General features: G+C 38.4%; 1 protein-coding gene and 1 long non-coding RNA gene across 3 annotated transcripts; both read left to right on the top strand.

Annotated features, from left to right (window-relative positions):
• Positions 1–1,107: 1,107 nt before the first annotated feature.
• pitx2 (paired-like homeodomain 2) lies at positions 1,108–17,742 on the top strand. Of its 2 annotated transcripts, XM_085962217.1 has the most exons (5): positions 1,108–1,316; positions 3,970–4,029; positions 5,264–5,398; positions 14,581–14,786; positions 16,638–17,742. In XM_085962217.1, the coding sequence occupies exons 2-5, from the start codon at positions 3,993–3,995 to the stop codon at positions 17,199–17,201; spliced, it is 942 nt and encodes a 313-aa protein (XP_085818343.1). In that variant the 5' UTR covers positions 1,108–1,316; positions 3,970–3,992; the 3' UTR covers positions 17,202–17,742. The 2 variants fall into 2 exon arrangements, with proteins under 2 accessions (XP_085818343.1, XP_085818342.1); XM_085962216.1 differs by lacking the exons at positions 1,108–1,316; positions 3,970–4,029; positions 5,264–5,398 and adding an exon at positions 13,233–13,818.
• Positions 17,743–19,027: 1,285 nt separating this feature from the next.
• Positions 19,028–22,715, top strand: LOC147122930 (uncharacterized). Its single transcript, XR_015072538.1, has 2 exons — positions 19,028–19,655; positions 22,343–22,715. It is a non-coding gene; the product is annotated as an uncharacterized LOC147122930 (long non-coding RNA).
• Positions 22,716–23,893: the final 1,178 nt, after the last annotated feature.

Below are 23,893 nucleotides of genomic sequence, written 5' to 3'. Positions count from 1 at the left end.
TATTCGAAAACGCTTCAGAATTGCCTGCCATTAAAATTTGTTTTTTCTAAGCATTCCAAACATCCTCGGTGTCAATGGAGCGCCCTTCATCGCATCTGCACACTTCGTGGAAAGATGCTATAACATGTTGCGTACTTTTTTTCTATAACCCCGGAAATACTAACAATAATTAAATTCGTCTAAACTTTTGGTAAAATTCGTTCTTTAGACAAACCATGAAAAATAAATTGTCATCAACCCCCATTAGACATTTCTGTGTGATGTATAGACGAGTTCCAGCATTCCACCAGCAGTTTTCAACATTTATAGCAATGATGAATCATTCTTAAAGTAATTATTCTGCCCATCACCTTCCAACCGTTGAAAGAAAATTGTACCTGGCCAATTGTATGCTTTACCGGAATCTTGATCCTGGGATTGTCAATCATTTGTATTTACTGCCCAGACTAAGTCAAAATGCACAGCATCGTGGTTGAAAAATCTACGTGGCAGGCGAGGTAAACGCGAACTTTTCCGGAGTCACACATATTGGCCTTCCCAAAAGATCGTGAACTGTAATTCATTTCCAAAGTTAGATCATTGTAACGGTAAACACGACTAGTTACACTTTTTGAAAATGCAATACAGTATAATTATGATCATTTAAATGGACAGCATGATTTATATATATTTTTTAAATCAGATTACTGTACCACAATAGTAGACCGCATTGTTCGGGTCAGGAGGGGGGAAATTCATCTAGAAGTAAATTGCGGCATGTTTTTTAAACCCAGACCAGGATATGTGTCGCTTGCTATACATTTCTAGCAATTGACACAGCTGGAAACCCCTGCACTTTTGCACTAAAAATAAGGTTGATGTCCAAACAAGTGTGCAGGTATGATTTAAATAGCACGTGTGCTGTACAGCGAAATAGATTATTTGACAAAAGTCTCTTTTTCATTGGGCCGTTTCTTTAAAAGTGGAATCTGATGACAGTGGAGTGGCTTGCTCTTTTGGGGATTTGTCCAAACTCTCAAAGGCTCAGTCCCTCTCTTAAAAGACTCAGTGTTCCTGTCTCTCTCTCTCCCTCTCCCTCCCTCTCTCTACCCGTGATATATTGGAATCTTTCCTGACGTCACGGCTTTCTAAAATAGACAGAGAAACAGATCGTAAAGAATCTAGAAAGAGAGGGAGAGAGAGAATTGCAAGGAGCACAAGCGGAAGCGTTCGTTGGTTTTATTTTGTATAATCTTTCAACCTTGCATCTGCTGTCCGTAGGAGCGTTACAAGACCAACTAGAACCACACACACAAAAAAACCTCAGCTTCTGTCTGGTAAGTCGAGGCGTCCTTCCTCAGATGTGAGATAATGCAAGTCTGAGAATTCGTTCCACTTTCCCAGCCCCCTGTGTGTGTGATTTGTAACTCCGATCACCATTTTACTGCTCTTTACATTTCCTCGCACCATCAAATAAGTGATTAGTTCTACGGTTTCACTTTGCTGCGGATCCTGGGTCTGTACAGTTACAGTACAGGGGAGGGAGGAGAGGGGAGGAAAAGTGCAGTTTAAAAAAAAAGATGCACTTTTCTTTTAACTCCTACCCTGTCCCCCAGTGGCAGTTGTCGGTAAGTTCCGGCAGATCCTTTTGCCTGTTATATTATCGTTTATTTTTCGTGAAGCAAGAAAGTTTTGGAAATGTGTTTAGCGCCGCTGTAACCAGCAAGAGCTACAGGAGAGCAGCTTTAGGGGTCACGGTGCACAGGCCTGCGAGTCTGTTTGCGGCGAAGTGTAAGGTGGGCCTTGCTATTGCAAGAGTAACTGCACTGGGAACTTTGACCGTCTTCGCAGTCGGTTGCGTGTTGTGCTTTGGTGGGAAAGAAATGCTAACTTCGCAAGGTGTATTTTGCTGGCTTGTGCGCCATGTTCGCGAAATGTGCGCTGACATCTATTTGTCCATTGCAATGTTGGTGAGGCTGATGACTCCTTAAACCATATGTTATCTTTCTTAACCATGACAGCATAATTGTATCATTTTATTTTTCGATAACGTTAGAGGCTGGAATTTTTTTTATCATATGGCACTTTACCTTCGCTCTCACCTGATTTCAGTTTTGCGTTTTGAATCCGACGAATCGCTATCATTTAATACAGCGAAAGGCTAATAAATCCAGTCGGCAGCAATTGAAATGTTATTTGCAACCACATTTGCACATAACAGGACAGCCAGGCCATTATTTGTAGTGTCACCAATTCTCTGATGTCAGGATCAGGCGTGCTGTGGATTTTGCTGCATTCGAAAATATGGAAACAGATCGACGATTTAAACAAAAACGCACACGCCAACTTGATGTCTCACGCTGAAGCTTCTTTAGATGTAAATAGTGTGGGGAAAGTCAGATTTGTACAGGTAATGCAAGGGGGAATGTTGGAAGTTAAGGTATTGTGGATGATTAAGCTTCATGGCGACTCCGGGTAATTTTTTAATGTACCGAATATTAAACCCATGAGGTGCGCATTTCGCAATGATTAACGAAAGTGAATGAACTCACTACTGTAGATAGGTGCTGTTGTGTTCGTGGTTCAGAAACCTCAGTTCTGTAGCCTTATTCACTGGACTTTACGAAAGATTAAAGAAAAAGGAGGACGAGGAGGAAGAAAACGGATGTAACATTTGTTCTGGTCTGCATACAATGACATTTGAAGTAACTCTTAATCTTTAAAGTAACTGGAAAGTATATGTACACAATTACATTTTATTCCGCCACTTAAAAATGTTGGTTATAGTAATTGTTAGTCATGTCATTACCATATGCCTAAATGGTATTTATTACTTTATCAAATTGTGTTTGGTAGGTAATATAGTTGTTGCAGGCAATACTAAATGATTGAAGTCACTCAGGCACAAAGTGATACAGTAATTATTAAAATTGGAATTAAGTTGTTGAAAACCAAAAATAATTGCGTAGAAATACGTGGAATTTTACTGGAAATATATTGGAAGTCTGGTGTTACCTTTCATTTTGGTGCTCTTGTCTTAATATTTGGCAAATTATTCCTACTCTCGAGCATAGCAAACGCAGCACCGTTGCAAGGGAGATAGTTTAGTTCCAGATAGATTTGAAAAGCAGCAAAAAACGATTACCATGATGATGACATGCAAATTTTAAAAAATTATCATAAGCAAACATTTGAAGCCTGGACTAATAAAATCCCATCTGTGTTACTTCATATCGAGTTAGTCCGCCGCTCTGATAATGAATTTTGTAATATCCCACCGACAGACATCTCAATCAGACACTAATCCTGTGATTTTACTGCGGAATCACTAAATATCCAGCAGGCAAACTGTCGCACTTTGGCACTTGTGGCCGTGCCTGCGCCTATAGTTTAGAAAACAAGAAACAGATTAAATCGTGTGAAATCGCTCGGATTTGGGATGAGATTGATCACGGGACATCGTCTGCCAAGAACCCGCGTTTCTTGTTAAAAGTGCTGTGAAATTGCTGTTCTCTGGTACATTTTAAGTCCAGCTCAAGGTGAAGCATAGACCAGCAACATAATTCCGCAATACAAAATGACAGAGCAATATATTTGAATTAAGATCATCTCTTCAATCCGTATTTCCGATATATTAATAAGAATGTAACTTATTAAATTCACATTGATGGTTTTCTAATGTTGATCATAATTAGAAGTGTGTAAAACAAATTGAACAAAGGACGATGTGTATTTATAACCTAATATTTTATTCTTTATAAACGAACCGCTGATAAAATAGCAAATGTAAATGCTGCAGTGCAAATAACCCATTGTGGGTTTCTGTTCGTAGTTCTGACCAGTGCTTATTAGTTTTCACCTTTTTTGCCCAGGTTGTCCCTTTCCATATCCTGACATTGCATTAATTGTAAATATATAACTATGTTTGCTTCCATGTCTAACGGTGTCACGTTGGTCCTGACAGTAAACCTTGTGCCATTCTCTCTCTAGATAAACCATTGACTGGCGGTATTATGGATTCCAACTGCCGCAAACATTGCGTCGAATTGTGTGAGTAAAGACGTTTTTTCTTAAAAGATCCTGCAATATAGTTCGGTTAATACTTGTGCGAAATTTTTAACCTATATATCATTGACACGTATTGAAGCTGAATTAGACATAATTGATTACGGTGTTAAGCCACTGGAGCTGATTTCTCCTTAATGCACCGTCTAATACCAACCTCCACAGAGGATATTTCACTTTGTATATGACCGTCTAAAATGATATTTTCAAGCAAGTATCAGCCCTAAGCAATAACTTGATTGTTTTTCAAGCAACAAAATATAATAAGAGACATCGTTGCAATTAGAGCAAAAGTAATAGAAATATTAATGCAAACGTAAAATTATAAATGATAGCAAATTTTAAAAAGTAAAAAAAATCTATACTTTTGGAATAAACGCCGACAATATATTTTAAAACATATAACAATTGTAGTTCTAAAATTCTGCAGACCCCAAGATGTTAAACGGTGTTGTGGGTGACGCATGTTGATGATGTCATGGCTGACATTAATTAAGTAGACACCAAAGGAGAGAACTGGAGCTCGATGTGCCATAAGGAACGTTTAATTAACTCCAGTATTGGGACAGACATTTCTTTTGCTTTTTGCAAGTTTTAAAATGCAGTGCTTGTGCAGTAATTTGGGACAGCGAAATCTTTTTAGTACTCCAAAAAAGGGGAGGGGGCTAATAAAATGTAGACAAACCCGAATACAGTTCATTCCATAAGATAAGAAAAAAGGGGAAATACTCCTTTTCAAACAAATGTTTTGTAACACTACTAACATGGCCCTATAAAAATAATTCGACCAAAATGTTTGCCTTTAAAAAATATGTAATTTAAAAGGCCTATACAGAAAATAACTATCAAAATTAAAGGTTATAAAATATTTTAAACACACAATTATCCACCTCTTTAAAGCTGCCAGTGGGCTTTCTTATCCTTCGATTATTGCCGCCTAAAGTTAGCTAGAATCTGATTTCTGTAATAACCACGCTGCTAGGTCCACTTGACGGCATTCAGACGTTTTCTGATAGATTTAAAAATGTAAAACATAAATATCTGATAAGGGACGTTGGTGCGAGTATGCATAAGTGACGAGAATCAACGGAGCAATCTTAACTAAGGTTTGGAATTGCTAAAAATCAGAAGGCCTAACATAATTTCCTATTACGTTATATTTACATTTCTTAAAATTATTAGGTCATGTGAGTTTCGTTTCCATGTTTCCCTCTCTCAGCGTCGCAGCCCTCTGTTGTGGAATGTTTGTTTACGAAAGACACCGAAATACGAAAATCTGAATTAAGTTCTGCAACTGAAGCTGGAAACAGCAGAAAAGACAGTAAATTCCTGAGGCATCACCTCGACTCGAATGGTAGGCAAAACAAAACTGTCTTGTGTACAAATATAATCTCCGAATATAAAGTCTTGGGATATTTACATTAACACCATTCACTATATTAAACCTAACAGAATTCCACCACATCCTCTAAACCAAACTAAAAACAATCTTCCAAGAACAATCGTTACTCTAAACTTTGTGTTAGAGCGACCCCTGCTGTACAAAAGGCAAAGTGCATCCTTCCCGAAGGGGTTCTGTTTGCTAATTGAACCCACTCTCCTTTGCTCTATTCCTTATAAGTTTCAAAACCAAACTTAAATCAAAGTCTTTTTCAGCAAAATATTTTTCTTTCTTCCTGGATTTATTTGAATCATTTATATTTGACGAAACTGTAAATCCATTCATAAAACAACAGATAATAAAATATTGAAGATTATCTCTCTATTTGGTTCTATCATCTTTTTTGGTTTGTTTTTTTATAAATTCTTGTATATTTTGCCTACATTTAAAAAGGTGCAAATTATCTGTGCACTTGATATTTAAAATGTACACTTCTACAGGAGTACAAACCAATTATGCTATTTTGAAAAAGACTTCGATAATCTCATATTTTGAAACAAAGCGCTCGTCTGAAGAAAATTCATCAACATTACAAAAGCCGTTTTCTGTAACATAAGATGGCTTTCTTCACATTTCATTCAGTGCCTCTGTATATGCTGCGGTTCTCCTATTGATAGATGCGGCAACTGGACATTACGCCGTAATTTGCAAAATAAGGGTTAACCTGCGTTATCTTTTCATCTTAAGGTATAAAGATGTGCATGTAATTTAGTTTCTGCGTTCTAGTCTATGATTTTAAATTGAAGGTATTGTTTGTGTTCAGGACTGTACTTTTTCATTGTCAACAAATAGAGTGTGAACTAAGTTCACTAATCAGTTTGACCTAAGCGTACCAGATCATATTCAGGTTCCTGTTTGCAAACTATCGTTCCATCGGACCTGTGTATCTATAGACACATTTCAAACGCACTTAGTTAACTATTTTACAAAAAGTATGACATTGCATAAGCAGTCAGTCAATCTTAAACTAAAACGGAATGAAAAAACAATTTGCTGTAATATTGTGCAGCATCCATTTCAACTGCTAATTTCGGGTGCTTATGTTTTAACATGCTATCTGCGCTTGCAATTTGACCATAAACAAAGTTTACGTTTGATGTTTTTTTAAATTCCACAATATATTTAATATATGCGTGTGTGAGTGTGTGTGTGAGTGTTCGAAGGTGGCGTATGTCGAAATGTTTTTAGTCAGTACGTCGCGTTTCGCTGTACTCCATCGTTACTTTTTTACATCTACGTTCTTTGTAGACCTTAAGTAATTGCACACAAAAATGAAGTACTATTACTATTCAGATAGTCCGACACAATTTTAAATGATCAGATTACATTGAGGATGCCAAGTAATGTCTGAGAACCCATACGTTTTATGTAACTTATTACCTGTATGCTCGTGCAAAATAATTCTAGATGTAAAATAAAGATTGGAGATGGTTTATCTCTTTAATAACTAATAGTTGTATGAATTGCGAACAATGGGAAATACTTCGTTTTGCTGAAGGTCCAATCATGCTGCAATTTCTGTTCAACTCTTCAACAAATGTTTATTTGTTCACTTCGGTAATCCTTTAATCTGGAGGAGCATTTTGTATAAGATGGTGTATAAAATGTTATTAAATAGTGTTGATTGTGAGAGTCCTTTAACAAGAATTCCGAGAACATATTTCACGTGAATAGTGAGATAGTGCCGGGGACTATAGAGATGCGTTCTTATACTGCTAATACTCCGTGTGTGCGTGTGTCAGAGAGAGAGGGGGAGAGAACTAGAAATTTGTCGAATATCAATGAAAGTTTATTTTCCTTATACGATCTGTTTACTGTCGATCTGTTTTGTACAGTCTGTGTAATATATGCAGCAGTTGTTAGATTGACTCGAGGGAAAACTAAATGTATAATGAAAGCTTATTCGTGAGTAGGAATATACTAATGGAACAATTTGATGTCTTCTTAATCCTTTGTAAAAAGCTTTGTCGTCTTCCTAATATTGACTGAATGGGTAATTAATGGCTCTTCATCTTGGAGAATACCCAGTAATCCAACATAGGAAAAAGACAACAAACCCAAGGTATAAGACAACAAAACAAGCACAAATCTACCCAAACAGCGCCAATTCATCCACTTAACAGACTACAAGTTCTGGAAGTAATCTTCTAATGTATATGTGCAAATACAACCAAAACCAGAGACCATGTCACCATACTGCAAACATCATAATCCGATACCTAAAACGCCTTGTAATAAACGCACAGCTGATGGATCAGACATGCATTTTAACTTCTACGGTTTGTATTTGAGAACAGTTTAGTGATCGTTGCTATGTGTCAGTACAAATAACAATGCACATTTAGGATTTTGTTTTTCAATCATGGTTTGCTCATGAAGTATTCAGCGACTGGCCTCATATCTTCCCTTGAGCTCTCTATTATAAAAACGTTAAAACTACTAAATGACCCCACAGGAAAATAAATCTTTCGTAGTTTAGTACCATTGTGTTTTGCAGTATTGTGCACAATTATGTAAAGCTACCATATATGCTTCCATGCATAAAATAGACATACATAGATAGATACATAGAAAGTAACTCCAGCTGCAGGACCATGTGAAAATCAAAGAGATGTTACAACTGACATTTGCATTGGCCTGCTTTCAGACAGACCTCATGGAAAGGATATAAACTGGCAGTGTTTCTAGATAGAAAGGGAGCGAATGAAACACGGTGATACGCTTTAGATGGACCCCTTCCAGGTGCAATCTTCAAAAGTAATCATTAGATTTTCTCAAATTGTACGACAAAAAAAATCAAAAAATCTTACACACGCCAGAGCAATTTGTGTTCGATATAGCCATCTTGTGCTGTCAAACACATGGTCAAGTGCAGAAGCCAATCTTTGATGCTGGACACAATTGTGTTCAATAGACTCCATCTATAATTCTCTCTCACGCACACAGACACACAACACAAAACGTGTATCATTTTTCTGGCTTAGCTGATGTATATTAATTAATAAATATTTTAAGATTAGAAATAGAATTTTACTAAGTGTTGATATATTTTAAAAACATAACATGGCCGATAATAACACGCTAAGCTCTATTACTATAATGCCGGAATTACAAATATTAAAGACATCGGACCATTTTCTCCATATTTTGCCCGGCTGTTTGAAGACACGAATTTTTAAATGAAAACTCTCTGAGCGTTATCTTCTTACCCGTGGAAAATTAATAAGGTTGTTTTGTCAGCTGACAACCTTTTTAAATATTATTTCACCAGGGAAATCAAAGCTTCGCCTCAGATTATAGGTCGGTATTTTTTGGATTTATGTGATTTACGGTAACCATGGCAACTAATGCTGAATGTTCGCTCCCCAATTCTCCACAAAAACTCGCACAGCTTTAATCAAACGAATGGGTGCGGGCTTTTACCGTCCATCGCTGTTTGCCTGTTGATGAAGGGGAAGATGAAAGTGAACAGGTAAACAGTGAAGTTCAGGTTGAAAAACATTTTTTAAATTGTGGTAACAGTTTCTATGACAACAGTAATTCTCGCTCCCCCTCGTTCCTTCCTGGTTTCAGTTGCATCCTTTACCAAGGACATCTCGCAACCGAAACCACCCCAATCAGCAGCAGAAAAGCGCTTTAAAAAAAAAGTTTGTAACATACACAAATCCTAACCGTCCTTGACAAATAAGCGAGACTCTAATCCAGATTGAAAGTAGCGGATGTCCTTCAGGCAATAGAACTTGACCCAGGACATTACTGAGTAAGTACGCAAGGAATTGAGGCGCTGCAGTTAATGTTGTGAACTTGTTGGGTTCATCGACTAACATTTAGCTCACAGGTATGAACTGACATCTTCCCAAATTACACCCGCGTTTGAATCAGCGTGGAGCTGGATAAATCGCACAGTTTAAGGTTCGCGCATCTCCGTATAGCTAAACTTTCAATTGAGACTAAATATAGGAATCTCCTAAGTTAATGTGTATCTAAAAGTGTATACTTCTCCACGGGGTTGGATGCTAGGGTGCTTCCAAGTGGTTTAAATTAGGCATTTGAATCTTTAAAGTTTAATTGATGTCTGTAGCATTGTAAATGTTTTCCTGTTTTTAATATGTAAATGCCATTCACATGCTTTAAATACGTATACCGGTTTGGGTAGAAGTTCAGTGTTAATACTAAGTCCCAACATGATCCCAAGGATGTGATGGCAAGGACGCTGTATAGATTGCATGAATTTCCAAACATGGCCGAACATCCCACGCTCGCCACCTTAAAGTTTCAATATCAATATGCTGGATTTTTATTTCCAAGAACAACTATTGAAATGTATCTATTAAAACCGAACCTACCGATCCTTCTGTCAACGTTTACGTTAAACGCTTGTAAGATTAATACATGCGCATTTAAGGATCAATCTGTACACATCGAAGTTCTATCCCTAAAGGTAACGGCAGTGTAAACGGCCGAAAACACTCGGTGACAGTGCATCATGGACATAAAATTGCACTGTTTTCAGTTCAGCTGTTTTATAGGCAGCCAGTCATTTAATTGATGAATGCGATTGAGAAAACTATTAAATTGTTCTTTTAATGATGCGATGTTGTGATTTGCGCGAATACATTCTACGCTGTCCAAAGTAATTCAATTGAAAAGAAATGGGGAAACGCAAACCTCCAATTTCAACGCCTCAAAAAAACGATAAAGGCCAGTGCATTGAAATTAATTTGCATTAATGATATTGTAGTGAACTGAAATCGAGTTTTCAGTGTAAAACAAAGAATGTCGGCCCCAAAGTTTCGTAATAACGTGTTTACAAAAATAAAGCAAAATATTTGAGTTTGGATCTCCCTACTCGCGTCAAGCGTGCAATAAACATTGAGAATTCGGCAACAGCCGCCGATGTACTAAATCAATAAAACTACAAACTTCTTAAAATATGTATTAAGCTTGATCTCCTTCATTCTACCGCTCTCAAACTCAGGCTTAATTGTATTATTAATGTTAATAGTCAAAGACACTTGAATTCAAGAGGGTAGGGAGAATCCGAGGTTAACATGGTAAAGAAGTCGCTCGCCAGGTTGTGCCGTTTCGAGAAAGGTTCTCGGCCTGAGGACTGGCTGACTTCCTTCTAGGTCACATTCAGCACCCGAGAAAGGAAATATTTACTTTACGTCAGTACTTTATGATCATTTGGGAATTAGAAGACATTCAATAAGAAAACTGTCAGAACCCGTTTAAAGCCTATTTAAAAGACTTAAGCAAATTAGAGTCTTATCAGATTAAAAACCACTACAAATTTAAGAGCGTTCTCGCCATCCTACCTCGCGCGGTTCTGTGGGGGTGAATCTTTGCCAAATCTCAGGGATAGACGGTCTTTTAAAGCAGCTAATGAGCAGAATACCGATTAATGAAAGGCTTTTAGACAGGAGGGGAATCCAAATATTTATTGCTGGGCTTTTTTTTTGTATTTTATGCAGCTTTGGTGAAACACGGAGGTTGAGCTACTGAGAGAGGGAAGTGTCAGAGCCCCCGTGTCACTACAAATCCTTCCTTATTAGCCTCGTCACCGGTATTCACGAGTCAGGTTAATCAGGCAAAGATCTTTCCGATTTTAAATTTTACAGCTGGGCGCAAACCTGTTTTGTTTATTGAATCAAACATGTTTAAAGAACTATCACTGGACCAAATCGATCAGAAGACGACGCCTTTATATTTGTTTTGTTCGCAGCTCTTGTCTCTTCAAATTTTAAATAATTGTAACAACCAGCATTGTTGGGATCTAAAAATGTTTATTTTTTTTGCTGGAGAATTCAAATCAGAGGATATGTGTGTTTAAAATCAGCAGAATGAACGAGATTTGAATACGTGTCTTAGTACCAACACCCATTAAAACATATTTTATATTAATTTTATTTCTTGGTTGTTTTAATACTTAAACTGTTTTGTGTGTTTTAACGTATACAATAATAATTAGACATTATTTATTTAACGTATTCGGCGCTGTCACATGCGGAGGAATAATTTCACATCTCTGTATTTAGCGCTTTCTTTCGAGCCTATTTTAATTGTTATTTGAACTGTAGAGATGGCAAATTAGAAATAAAAGAGAATGATGGAGATCTGAAATATAAACCGAAAATGCTGCGAATGCACTACATGCTGGCCAGCATCAGAATGAGACATTCTACCAAGGGTTACACCAGAAACGTTAACCTATCTTTGTCCTTCAGATGCTAATCAACCTGCAGCGCATTTCCAATACTCTTGTTACTTATAAACAATACCTAAACATTTAATCTTACTCGTTACACACTAAATCACGCTAGTTATCAAGAATAATAGCACTGCTTGAAAAGCTCATCCTTTGAATTAATACGATAGCAAAATACTGCGGATGCTGGAAATCTGAAATAATAACAGAAAAAGCTGGAAAACTCAGCAGGCCAGGCAACATCCGTGGAGAGAGAAACAGAGTTAACGTTCTGAAGAAGGGTTTCGACCTGAAACGTTAACTCTGTTTCTCTCTCCACGGATGTTGCCTGGCCTGCTGAGTTTTTCCAGCGTCTTCTGTTGTTATTTCCTTTGAATTAATGTTGCCCTTGTATGACAACCCATGCATGGAGTCAAGCTATTATTTTACAATTTCAATGCAAACTACGAAACTACAGTAATCTGAATTGTACAGCTATTTCGTTTCTTTTTGCTTTGCGAATGATTATTAACATGGTATCACAATAAAGATATAACGATGTGATGTGAATCCGTAAATTAAGAAAGGATTACAATTGCAAATGTAAAACATATAGTTGTTTGTGTTTTATTAATAATGCCAATATTAATAACTTGTATCAAGAAAGCACTTGTCTTCCAAAGAAAAGGCAAATTACTACACATTCCAACGAGATGTGTATTTTTCCAAATTACTGAATTCTCCAGTTTTTTTCTATCTTTATTGATGTTGCCAATCTGTTATGCCACACACCAAATATGAATCGATACATGGGCAACTTACTCAAACAGTAATAGGGTGATCAGAATGAATAGCTTCCCCTCCGCTTTATATGATACTATTGTTTTATTCGATCAAGTTCTCAAAAGGTACGTTCCCCACCAGGGAGATTGAGCATAGTTTACCTGTTTTCTTGGAATGGGCAATATTTAAGCTGTGAGACAAATTTACCAACTTGTATCCAACACTTTTTTAAAGCACAAAAGTGATCGAACCACAGTTGGATATAACGCATCTGATACGAAGAAGGTGCTTAAGATATGTAGCCATCGGAAATGAATGTTACCGTAACCTGTTATTGTTAACTGGCGTGTTTTTAATCTTCGATAACCAAGATAGATTCAGTGGCATTAAAAATTAGTTGTGCAAATAATAATAAGCTAAATAACAACGTGTATGGGATTTAAGTGACAATGAAAATATGCATTATTTCTATTTTATTGCTATAAATCACAAATGACCGGTTTTGCCCGCGTTGTTTGCTGTCAGTGAGTGAAAAGCATCTCTTAAGGTGCATTCTGGGCGCTCACACTCCCCTCGGCCTCGCGCGCTGGTGACGTCACAGACGCAGGTGGGGCGTGCACCGGCCCTGGCGGCACTGATTGGTTCGGTGACGTCCAGGCATTCGTTGGAGTCCCGCCCTCTCGCTCTTTTCACGGGCCGGGAAGCCACGTCAATCTGTATGAGTGACAGGGAGGAGGCGGAGGCCCGTGGGGAGGAGGAACGGTGGAGGTTATCAGAGGCGGCTCCGCTCTTAAAGCCACTGGCGAACAGGGAGCGCGTTTGTGGCAGGAGCAGCGGCAGCCTGAGGATCCTTATCTGCAGTTACCTATCCCTGTCACTCGGACACACACACACACACAGTGTCAGCCCGGAATAATTCATTCATTGTAACCCCACTGCTGCTTCTTCTCCTCTGGCACACGTTAATTTCTGCACGGGCTTTAATGAAGACAGCAGCTCGAAAGCGCATTTTAAAGAGCTGTGCAACTATTTACTGAAGGTTTGTGCACTACAGCTCCTGGATCACCCCACCCCCAGATTATTGCATTCCCCATTGGACTTTTTTTTAGTGTAAGGTGGGCTGCGAGGAAATTTAATCCTCTTTGGAAACGTCGCCCGGCTGCTTGTATTTGTTTATAGATGAACAGTGCAAAAGATCCGTTGACTTTGGACCACCTTAGAAACAGCAGCAGCGGTAATAAACTGGTGCGGGATCAGACAGCTTTAGCCATGGCTTCGGGTTTGCAACCAGTACGAACAAGCGAGCCCAAGCACCGGCTCGAGGTTCACACTTTATCGGACACCTCCAGCCCTGACACGGGAGGTAAGGCCTTTTCGATCCACATGACACCGCATCGATTTCACTCCCGTCGGACATTGTGCCACTTCCTTATTTTATGGCATAACTTTATTGCGACTCCGAAAAAGAAATGCAATGCGTTTTGGCATCAGCAATCATTTTATTAGTACGAGATAATATGTTCAATTCTACACATGGTATATCTACAAATTGCACAGTTTCTGATTTATATCTCTATGGATGTGCAATGAAATGTTATATGAAATATTGTTTACTATAAATTAAATACTGGTAGGGATATTAAATATTCATTTAATTATTAAAGTCTAAAATGGGTCTGTTCATACTTTCATCCGCATGTGTAAGGAAAGATGTTTTACATTTGCCAATGAAGGGAACAGCTTGTTTGTATTTTATTGACCCTGAAAAAACAAGCAATTGTCTGGGTATAAATCAGGCACTGAAATAAATTGTACCTGTCATTTTTATTTGTTTATCACAACACTCCTTGCATAACTCTACAAATGTACAAATAAAATCTATAAAACAATGCACAACAATAAACCATCGTCGTTTAAAGGGGAAACAAATGCATTTAATTTAACCCCTTAATCGTGGGTTACTAGAATTTAAATCCGCAATATCGCTGGTCGTCATGCACTCAAAAGTAATATAGTTCATTGATTTTCGTTGGCACTTTCTTTTCTCGGATGCCTAAGTTCACTATTTGTTGAAGTAAATCAATTGGAAAATCACCGCTCATTGTATCATTTCTTTTGTCCTCAGAAAAAGATAAAATTCAGCAAAGCAAAAACGATGACACGAATACAGACGACCCGTCAAAGAAAAAGAGACAAAGGCGCCAGAGAACTCACTTCACCAGTCAACAGCTACAAGAACTGGAGGCAACTTTTCAGAGAAATCGCTACCCAGACATGTCTACGAGGGAAGAGATTGCAGTTTGGACCAATTTAACTGAAGCTCGAGTTCGGGTAGGTTAATCTTGAATGCCTTCCCAGACCATTCCCTTACTTATGAGCAAGAACATTTACAAAGTAATTTTGAAGACCAGATCTGAATAAGACTACAACATTAAATGTCAGAATATAATCATTAATACAATTGTGCGCATTGATAACTTTCTTGGAATTATTTACATTACGCAAGATAGACTGTAATGTCTTGTCACAATCACATATTCCTGCCATCTCTTGATAGCATCTATTAATAAGGGGAGATAAGCAAAGTTTGGACCATATCTTGTAATATTGCCCAGTGTAACAAGTCCATCGATGTGTTGTTCTTTCTAAATTAAAGTGCAATACTGATTTCACACTGGGATTCAGTTTAACATTAGTTTGCCAGTGTAGAACAGCAGTTGTGTAAACAATCCCGTGTAACAGGCCATTGTGATATCTGTCTGAGCTCACATCCCAATACACAAATGTCGCTGCGTGCTGAGAAGGACGTCTCCCTGTGCTGAATGTGGATTGCGAGAACTGTGAAAAAAGAGGATTTTCCTTATGGTTGACATGGTTCATTAGGCTTCACTTAGCGCCTCCAACAATAGATAGATAAACACATACATATATATGGAAAGTCGTTAGTTGGTGCAAAGTATCGCAATCATTTATGATCCGCACCTCCGTAGAAACCCGTAAAATTCGCGTGTCGGCGGCGGATCTTTATTGACGAAGTGAAATTGGTATTCATGTATGTGTGACTGCGAAGCAGGTAGTATATTGCGCAATCCAGTTGGTTATCTGATTAGAGTACAAGAAATGGAAACAGACCATACTGCATGTTTGTAAATAACGTATTGAACTGTAGACTAACTCTTTCCAATACATTTCGAACTATGCAATTAAAAAAAAATTACATCTCGGAAAAAACACACCAGCGAAGGGGTTTCCATTAGCCTTGTGTTTCCGAACGCATTAATGTATCCTTCAACACCTAGCGAATGGAATTTTGGTTATTGCTTTCACACTGTACATTATGCTCTTACTGTGGTATGCCTGAATTATTAATTTACTAAACCTTCCAGATGACAAACAATGCGCGAAGCAGCATTGGATCACAGCATTCACAATCGATTATTGTCACAATCACAGAGTTTAGCCATCGTGGAATTATTTGAGTTATTGACTATATTTTGGATTCCTATGTGTGTTAATCTGCTTAATTTACCTTCACACTTATTCTTTGTGTTTTTCTCTCACACAGAAACAGCAACAAAAAATAAAGTACTCTAAATGACAAGTTTCCAAATAAAATGAATTGTAGCGTTTTCGCCACCTTTCGTGATTGTGTTTTTGGATAGCCCGTTGAGATTAATTAATAAATCTCCCGGTTATATTGATGCTTCTTAATTATAAGTCTGAAACAAATGTTAAGTGATTGCCCGAAGATTTTGTTGAAGAATATCATATTAAAGTCGCTGATCTCATTTATTTATTCGGAACTTCGGCGATTAAATATTCCATTAAAATTAATGATATGGTCTATGTTTTTGCATAAGTTATGTTCCCTATTTAAGTACTCAGTAGGTTAGTCTTGTAGTATATTTGTAATAAAAGACCTAATACCCATTTCCATATCCGTTACACCAAATGTTTGTGACTTCCCTCTATGATTCAAAAACCACAGACCCATCTGACTGATTTATTAGGTCCCAAAAGGACAAGTTATGTTTGCTGGAACACAATTATAATTGGACCGTTCAATGTGTACTTTATCTGTTATTATTTAAATGCACAGATGGTTTAGATGTGTGCTGATGAATCTTTTTTTTTTCATTCTGTTGCATGTTTCTGAAAACAAGACTGTTGTTTTCCCTTTAGGTCTGGTTTAAAAATCGCAGGGCCAAGTGGAGGAAGCGGGAGCGCAACCAACAAGCGGAGCTTTGCAAAAGTGGCTTTGGACCTCAGTTTAATGGTCTGATGCAACCCTACGACGACATGTACCCGGGATACTCCTACAACAACTGGGCAGCCAAAGGCTTGACATCGGCCTCGCTCTCCACCAAAAGCTTCCCTTTCTTCAACTCTATGAACGTCAATCCTCTGTCCTCTCAAGCTATGTTCTCCGCTCCCAATTCCATCTCATCCATGAGCATGTCATCCAGCATGGTCCCCTCTGCAGTGACCGGGGTGCCAGGCTCCGGCCTCAACAGTCTCAATAACTTGAATAACCTAAGCAATCCGTCTCTAAACTCAGCCGTCCCAGCAGCAACCTGCCCCTATGCTCCGCCAACCCCACCGTACGTCTACAGAGACACTTGCAATTCAAGCTTGGCCAGCCTTAGACTCAAAGCCAAGCAACATTCAAGTTTCGGATACGCCAGTGTTCAAAACCCAGCGTCTAACTTGAGCGCCTGCCAGTATGCTGTAGACAGGCCTGTGTGAGAAATAAGATGAAACTTCTCAGACTGATGAACTCCAAGAAATAATTTAAAATATAATGGGCACTACAGACAAAACCACTGAACCTGTGTAGCGAAACCCCACAGAGCCGACTTTCTAATTTAAGGGAAAAGCGCAAGTGTTATTTCCTCCCTTGACACCCCGTTTGCAAATATTTTTCATCAGATAAAGGGACGTTTGATCGTTAAAAGAAATACTCTGATTATTTGACTGGATATCACCTTTATTAATACTATATAAGCTTGTTATTTTTAAGTTCAGCATTGTGATAATAAAAGAAATGTTTGGCGGAACGGATGTGTATATATCGAAATGTCAAATTAATTTTATAAAAGCAATTGTTAGTAATATCACGCCAGTGTTTTTGAAGTTACATAAAAAATAAAGCATGTCACGCGGAAGCTTGAAGGATTATTTCCGCTTAAAAGCGAGGGAATGTATATACTAACTGCAACACTTGTATGTTTCTAACACTGTCTATTATTATTAATTATTATTATTAAAAGTCTGTGTGGATATCAGTTTTAAGACTAGTACCTCTGGTTGTAAGATTCAGTGATGTTTCGGGGGGAAAATAATGTACAACTTATCCTGTGTATAAAATTGGCTTCGGCGTTACCTGTTTCTTTTTCAAGTCAAAAAGAAATGAAGCATTGTGCTTTCCTGGGACGAAAAATATACCGTAAAACCATTTTGTCTAATTGGATCGTTTTTGTATTGAAGTGTTTAATCCATAGAAGTATAACTTCTGAAAAAAATTACAAGATACATAACAAAAAAATCAAAAGCGTTGTCCATCTCCTGACTCCATACAGTTCTGACACGAAAACTCCTTATTTAACAGTGAAAGACGCGCAGCACCAACACCAGTCTAATTACCATCTCTGGAGTGTTTGTACACCTCAAAACTGATCACAGACATAATACAGATCTCAAGGAACTCGGATATTGTTTTAGCAAACAAAACAATCAAGTGAAAATCGGGTTACCTGGTCAAGCTTCTGCCGGAGAAAATTCCAAGATGTTATCGCATTATTAAACAAATGAAATAAATCAATACATTCCAATATATCGCTGATATAAATTACTGGTGAATATCGATTATCAGCGCTGCGAGGTTAGTTTGATTTAAAACTGTAATGATATTACTGACAGTTACCTTCGGGCTGAACCCAAAACAGCTAATGTTCAAAAAGTCTATTTTCAGAAAGTACTCGATGTGTACAGATCATAACCAACATCAAATGCACCTTGGGCTTTTCCTTTTTGTAACCGATTTTGGGTAAAAGGGCATTTTTCAGAATCACAAGTTCAAAGGCTATATTACATTTTTCGATGACTTTATTAGGCTTATTTTACCTTATTAAAGGTCAGACAGTTTGTGTTTGGTTATTAATAATGTTGATCTAGCATTCTCCTGTGTGAGGCCTGTTTGCACATTAAATCATACAGGATTATGTCGTGTAGGGTCCATAATGAGAGTGCAAATGAAGATAAATTATACAGTAGTATACCGGTCACATGATCTGATTGGGATGGGGGCTGCTATGCGAAACATAAAAAGACGATTCTTGTTCAATAACGCACAGATGCTTAGGACAGAAATGGAAGTGCTCCTAATTGACTTAACGTCGTGCAAGAAAATACGTTATGAAAAATAAAAGCATTTTTACAAAATTAAAAGCTTTGTTTCAAAGTGTGCATTAAAACAGCAACCTCCCATAGGTAGAGTGTGAACTTTATGACACCACTTAAGACTGAGATCAAAGATGTTTTTAACGTTTTATGAAAGATTGTATATTAACTCTTAAAAGCACCATGACATTAATGGGAACAAGGACAAAGCGGCAGGACGAAAATACCTTCCAGTTTAGTTTCCATCCAGCACTGAGGTAGACAGTTTTGTGGATTGGGAGATCTTTGCCATTCAAACCCCTGGGGAAGATTATGCAACGCTAATTTACTGAAGTGTTAAAAAAAATCAACGTGCGCTTTTATGAGGTGCCTTCAGACATACCACAAAGTATTGAGACTAAGATGCTAACCAAAAACCGGATTGAACGCTTATCTACCTCAGCTTCGGTCACGTTTTAAGTATATATATATATATAAAAAGTCAGCAACCAGACTAAAATGGCAGTCAGACAGGAGGTGCAAACTACCGAGTTCCAAATCTAAAGGTTCAGAGTCCGTAAGGAGAGTTAATAAGGAACATGATCAAACTTGGCAACAACCCTCGCCCTACTGGATAAATGGATTTTTAAAAAATAAATCAACGAGATGGATTAGATAAAAGTTTGAAGAGAAGTGTGGAAAGTTTAGAATATTGTTTCTATTTTTGGCGCCACGCTGCTGGTTTACGTCGATCACAGAGACGTGTGCGTTCAAGTCGAATGGAGCTCGTTGCGGGACTTTTGACTTTTTAAGGCTTTCGTTGTAAGTAAATTCAATTACGTTTCCCAAATTATATTTATCGCGAGCGATTTGGACGTTTTCCTGAATAGCCTGCGTAAATCAGACATACTTTTACTGTCAATTGCTGTTCTGTCCGTGGGTAAGAAAAATACAAAATGCTGATGAAAAATGTCGGGAAGAGTCGCCACCCTTTTCTTTCTGGACGCGTTAACAATGTGGACAATGTTCGGTTTATTATAAAGCAAATTGTCAGTGTACCGATTATTTCGGTCTGTATAATCTCTAAAGGGATTGATTTAAAAAAATCACAAATCAAAATAACATCGACTTTCCCTTTTGATTAACAATGTTTTCAAATCGACCCCCTTTTATTTTTCCCAAACCATACACACGATTAGGCGAAGCTGCAAATGGCACTCTTCATATTTCTATTCCCTTGATCTCGTTTCCCCCTGGGTGGAATTGGTACACATTTGATATATTTCAAACTGGAAGAATGCAGACATTACGCTACCATAATGTTTGACTTTTTCTTCCCGCTGACGTCCCTCATATTTGATCAAATATGCAGCCTGTTACTCCGCCATTCTCTCTCTTGCTCGGAGACCCTCGGTTGCAGTGTCGCTTATCCCGAAGCGAGTTCTCCCTTCTGGAGGTGGCTGAATGGGCAGAGATGGAATCACCACTCTCCAGTGAAGACGACCTCAGCGGGGAACAAACAATGGTGTCTGGGTTTTGGGGACCCAATACACATCCCAATCCACACCGAGCTGCTCTGTGTTTTCAGTCCAGTCTGATTTAACACACTGCCGTCAATCTGCGGCAGGCAGCACTCAGCAAACGGCACTGAGAGTTTTTAAGGACAATTACAAAGAAAAGTAAGTGTCTTCCAAATGGCTTCTTTTATTTTAATCCGACTCTATCCATTGACTCTTTTAAAAATAATGTTCAATAGTGTAAGGAATGCCGTGGGTTGGGTTTTTGTTCCGTTTATAGTTTCCGCCGAAAAGCTCTCGGTAATAGATTGGGTCTGTTGTCACAGAAAGGGACATTGCAACTCTTCCACCTGTAGATAAAGAATTATACAATGGTAGCAATATGATTCGTTTCTCTCCATATCAGTCTCTGTATAGGCCGTTGTTGTTTTGTGTTTGTTGATCAGTCTATTGTAACAGTTACTTTCTATAAACAGAAACCCGCCGTGGCTTGTAAACCCAGTTTCTCTGCCAATATTGCATGTTCCTGGAAGAGACAAACGAGAAGAGGGCACGGCATTGTATTAACAGGCGTTTTATTTAACCTTCCAGAAACGACCAGATGACTAGTTGTGTCACTATCGCCACCTCGCCAACTATAGGATAACCTTCAATATAGATAAAGGAACAAAGGGGTTCTTTGAAATTAATTATAATAGTCCTCCGAGTGAGCTATACAGAGTAACAATTTACAGTTCTAGTCCGTCACTCTATTATATAGATTCTGGCAATTAAAAACAAGCTGCGAAAAACATTCACGAGCGTGGGTAGAGTTCCATTCTCCCAGTCCCATCCTGATTCTTTTTCGACCTATTTGTAAGAATATTGAAGGATTGGCAGGATGGGGGGCTCGGTTAAAGGTCAACTTTGTCCTTGGCTCGAAGCTCAGCCAGTGACCTGCCGAAGCATTTGCTAATGTGATCTAATTAGGAAAATGTGATCCAGGCGTTTAATTTTTTGATATTTTTCCTGTAATTCGAATAAGCAGGAATGTGTTAGTCAGCCGCTCCAGTGCGAGACCTTTTCTCCTAAAATGGTCTACAACCCAATGGAGAAATCAATAACGAAAAATCGCGGATTTTCTGAGTTTTCTCGTGTATTCAATTGGAATTCTGTACAAAGTGTAGGTAAGAATGATGATAGGTAAAACACACACAAAATCAATAGCCCAGCGAAAGCGCACAATGATCACAATCAACAATCTCTATACAAACCTGAGCCAATGTTCTTGTTATAAACGCCTGATCCCTGTGTGTGCTCCTTCGACGCTAGTTGGTCGGGTTTCTTACAGTTACTGTATTTGTTTTGAACTGATTAGAAGAAAACAAGTTGAGCGATTCATTTTACATTCTCCCCGTACCAGATATAGCAAAGCTATTCAAGGCCCCTTATTTAATTGGAATTTAAGTGCTTTTGTTTCTAGGAGGGAACATAACCCTGCCTTTTGTCGATTAGTGCAAAAATAATCTCACATCGGCATGCTTGGTTTGCAAGTCATGTCGGATGGCGCACTGAGGAATGTTCTGTGAAGAAGTCACAGCGACAGCACGTGTCGCTGTCTGGCTGCAACTTCATTTCAGTATCTTTCATATTCAATTTCACGGAAATGCGGCAGCTTTGGTCGCGGGGGTGTCAGAACGCCGGCTCTCCGACATGACGACCTTTACATCTCTTGCTTATTGACTCCTTGTCTCGTAATTTAAAGCGGTGGGTTAAAGGCTACAGTTTGCTAATTAACATTGACCCGAATCAGAGCAAACTCTTGGGGTTCCACAACTGCATATAGCAAGAGACAAACTTTCAGCAGCAAGCTCTGTTATTGAGCACTTTAACGTCACATTCCCTTATTTGGATTGCACACGCATATGCTTACCCGTTGTTTGCAGAAATAAGCAAATGCTATTCCTTTTGTTGTATTCCCTTTGTTAACACATCTGTGTGTTTGTGTTGCAGGCCCACCTCAGTAACGGGGCGCACACCGAATGCTGCGGAGATACAGTCACACTCTGTGGATGTTGTAAACTCACGAGCAGCACTTGTAAAGTTTACATTAAATGGCACAGTAACATAAATATTTACAGCTAATGTCTGTGGTGTATTTTAAAAAATTAAATCAACTTAAAAACAAATTCTTCCAGTAGGGAAGCTGAACTCTTTCGCTTTGAAATGTAACCCATTCAGTATTGTGAAGAAAGACTGAAACCCGGGTGCTATTTAAAAAATAATACTGACTTCACCTTTGATTCTATGTAGAATTAAATAGGTTGATATTGGTCTGGCCAAATTTGAATAAAAACAATTGTTTTCTGAAATGATTGAAACTTGACATTTTTGGTCGTTTTTCAGATCGAAACGATTTATCCCAGAGCGCTTGAATAGAGAAAGAAGGCATTTTTAAAAGAGAAAAAGTTGTTGAGGATCTGGTACCAGGTAGACGAGGAATCGAGTCCTTTTGGAGTCCGATTCATTTTAATTTCATTGCTATGCTTGATTGTAACGTGGTACTGAAGGAACTCGATTCACACTTGCTCTTTGCTACTCATAACCAGTATTCGGGCGGACGATGCCCTAAGAATGATTTGACCTCTTAATGCGGGTCGATGGTTCGCAATGCAAAGGGACACTTTACTGTTTATTAGTGTTAGCGGAAAACCGAGACCTAAAGTGCAAAGTCGACGAGTGCCGCTGTTGCTTTAAGTTACAATTGTAACCTTTAGTGAAAGAAATAGGAGTCGGGTTACATACGCTAGCGACGGTGGCTCTGGTCACTGAGGCTCTAACGCACGTCCATCTTGACGATTAGTTGGGCCCTGCTCTCACCGCCCTCTATACACTGCGCGATGGTTTCATTCTCACATTGTGTTATTTAATTTTTACTCAGAAATACACTAAATCCCTGATCAGAAAATACACCGTTTTAAAACTGGAGTTAGGTGCAATTACTACATCTATATAATAATAATAATTGCATATTTGTATTCAGAATATATTGAACAACTTGCCGGAGTAGCAAATCAGCAAAATAAGAACCTGAAGAGGAAATAGCTGATAGCTTCGAGTCGCTGTGGCCTGCCAGAGTTCACTGGTGCAGGTTATATAGTAGGAGATACCAAACGGCCTTAATGCTGTCAGAGTATCGGGTGGGTGGAGTCAGACAATAGATGTGGGGGTCCCCTTACTGTAGCTGGAGCAAAAATACACTGTTACAGGTATAAAGTTAGGAGACTATTGAGTAAATAGTACTCGGAGCTTGCATCTAAAAGGATAGATCTGATCACCTGCACATTACACTTTTAGCTGCAGGTACATTCATCAACAGGTTCGCTTTTATGAATTTTTTTTAAAGCAGAACGCACCTGAGACATACAGCGTGCATAAAATACACCCATCCTTGTCCAGATGTCTGTTTCACCCATTCATGAATCATAGGCGCCACTTTACAAAACTGGTTGGGTTTGCCGTAGAATGCTGTAGGCGTGTTCCTGTAAAATAGAAAGACACCTT

This window comes from Somniosus microcephalus, chromosome 2 (genome assembly GCF_052327205.1).
Source record: "Somniosus microcephalus isolate GS21.2 chromosome 2, FLI_Smic_1.0, whole genome shotgun sequence".
NCBI lineage: Eukaryota > Metazoa > Chordata > Chondrichthyes > Squaliformes > Somniosidae > Somniosus > Somniosus microcephalus.
The sequence above is the reverse complement of the archived record's forward strand: the minus strand, read 5'-3'. Positions and strand labels throughout refer to the sequence as shown.

Bases quoted from the DNA above. Each gene is read 5' to 3' on its own strand.
- pitx2 (XM_085962216.1), top strand. From the start codon at position 13,635: ATGAACAGTGCAAAAGATCCGTTGACTTTGGACCACCTTAGAAACAGC. The intron at 13,819-14,580 runs GTAAGGCCTTTT...TTTTGTCCTCAG, and splicing joins CTCCAGCCCTGACACGGGAG to AAAAAGATAAAATTCAGCAA. The intron at 14,787-16,637 runs GTAGGTTAATCT...TTTTCCCTTTAG, and splicing joins TAACTGAAGCTCGAGTTCGG to GTCTGGTTTAAAAATCGCAG.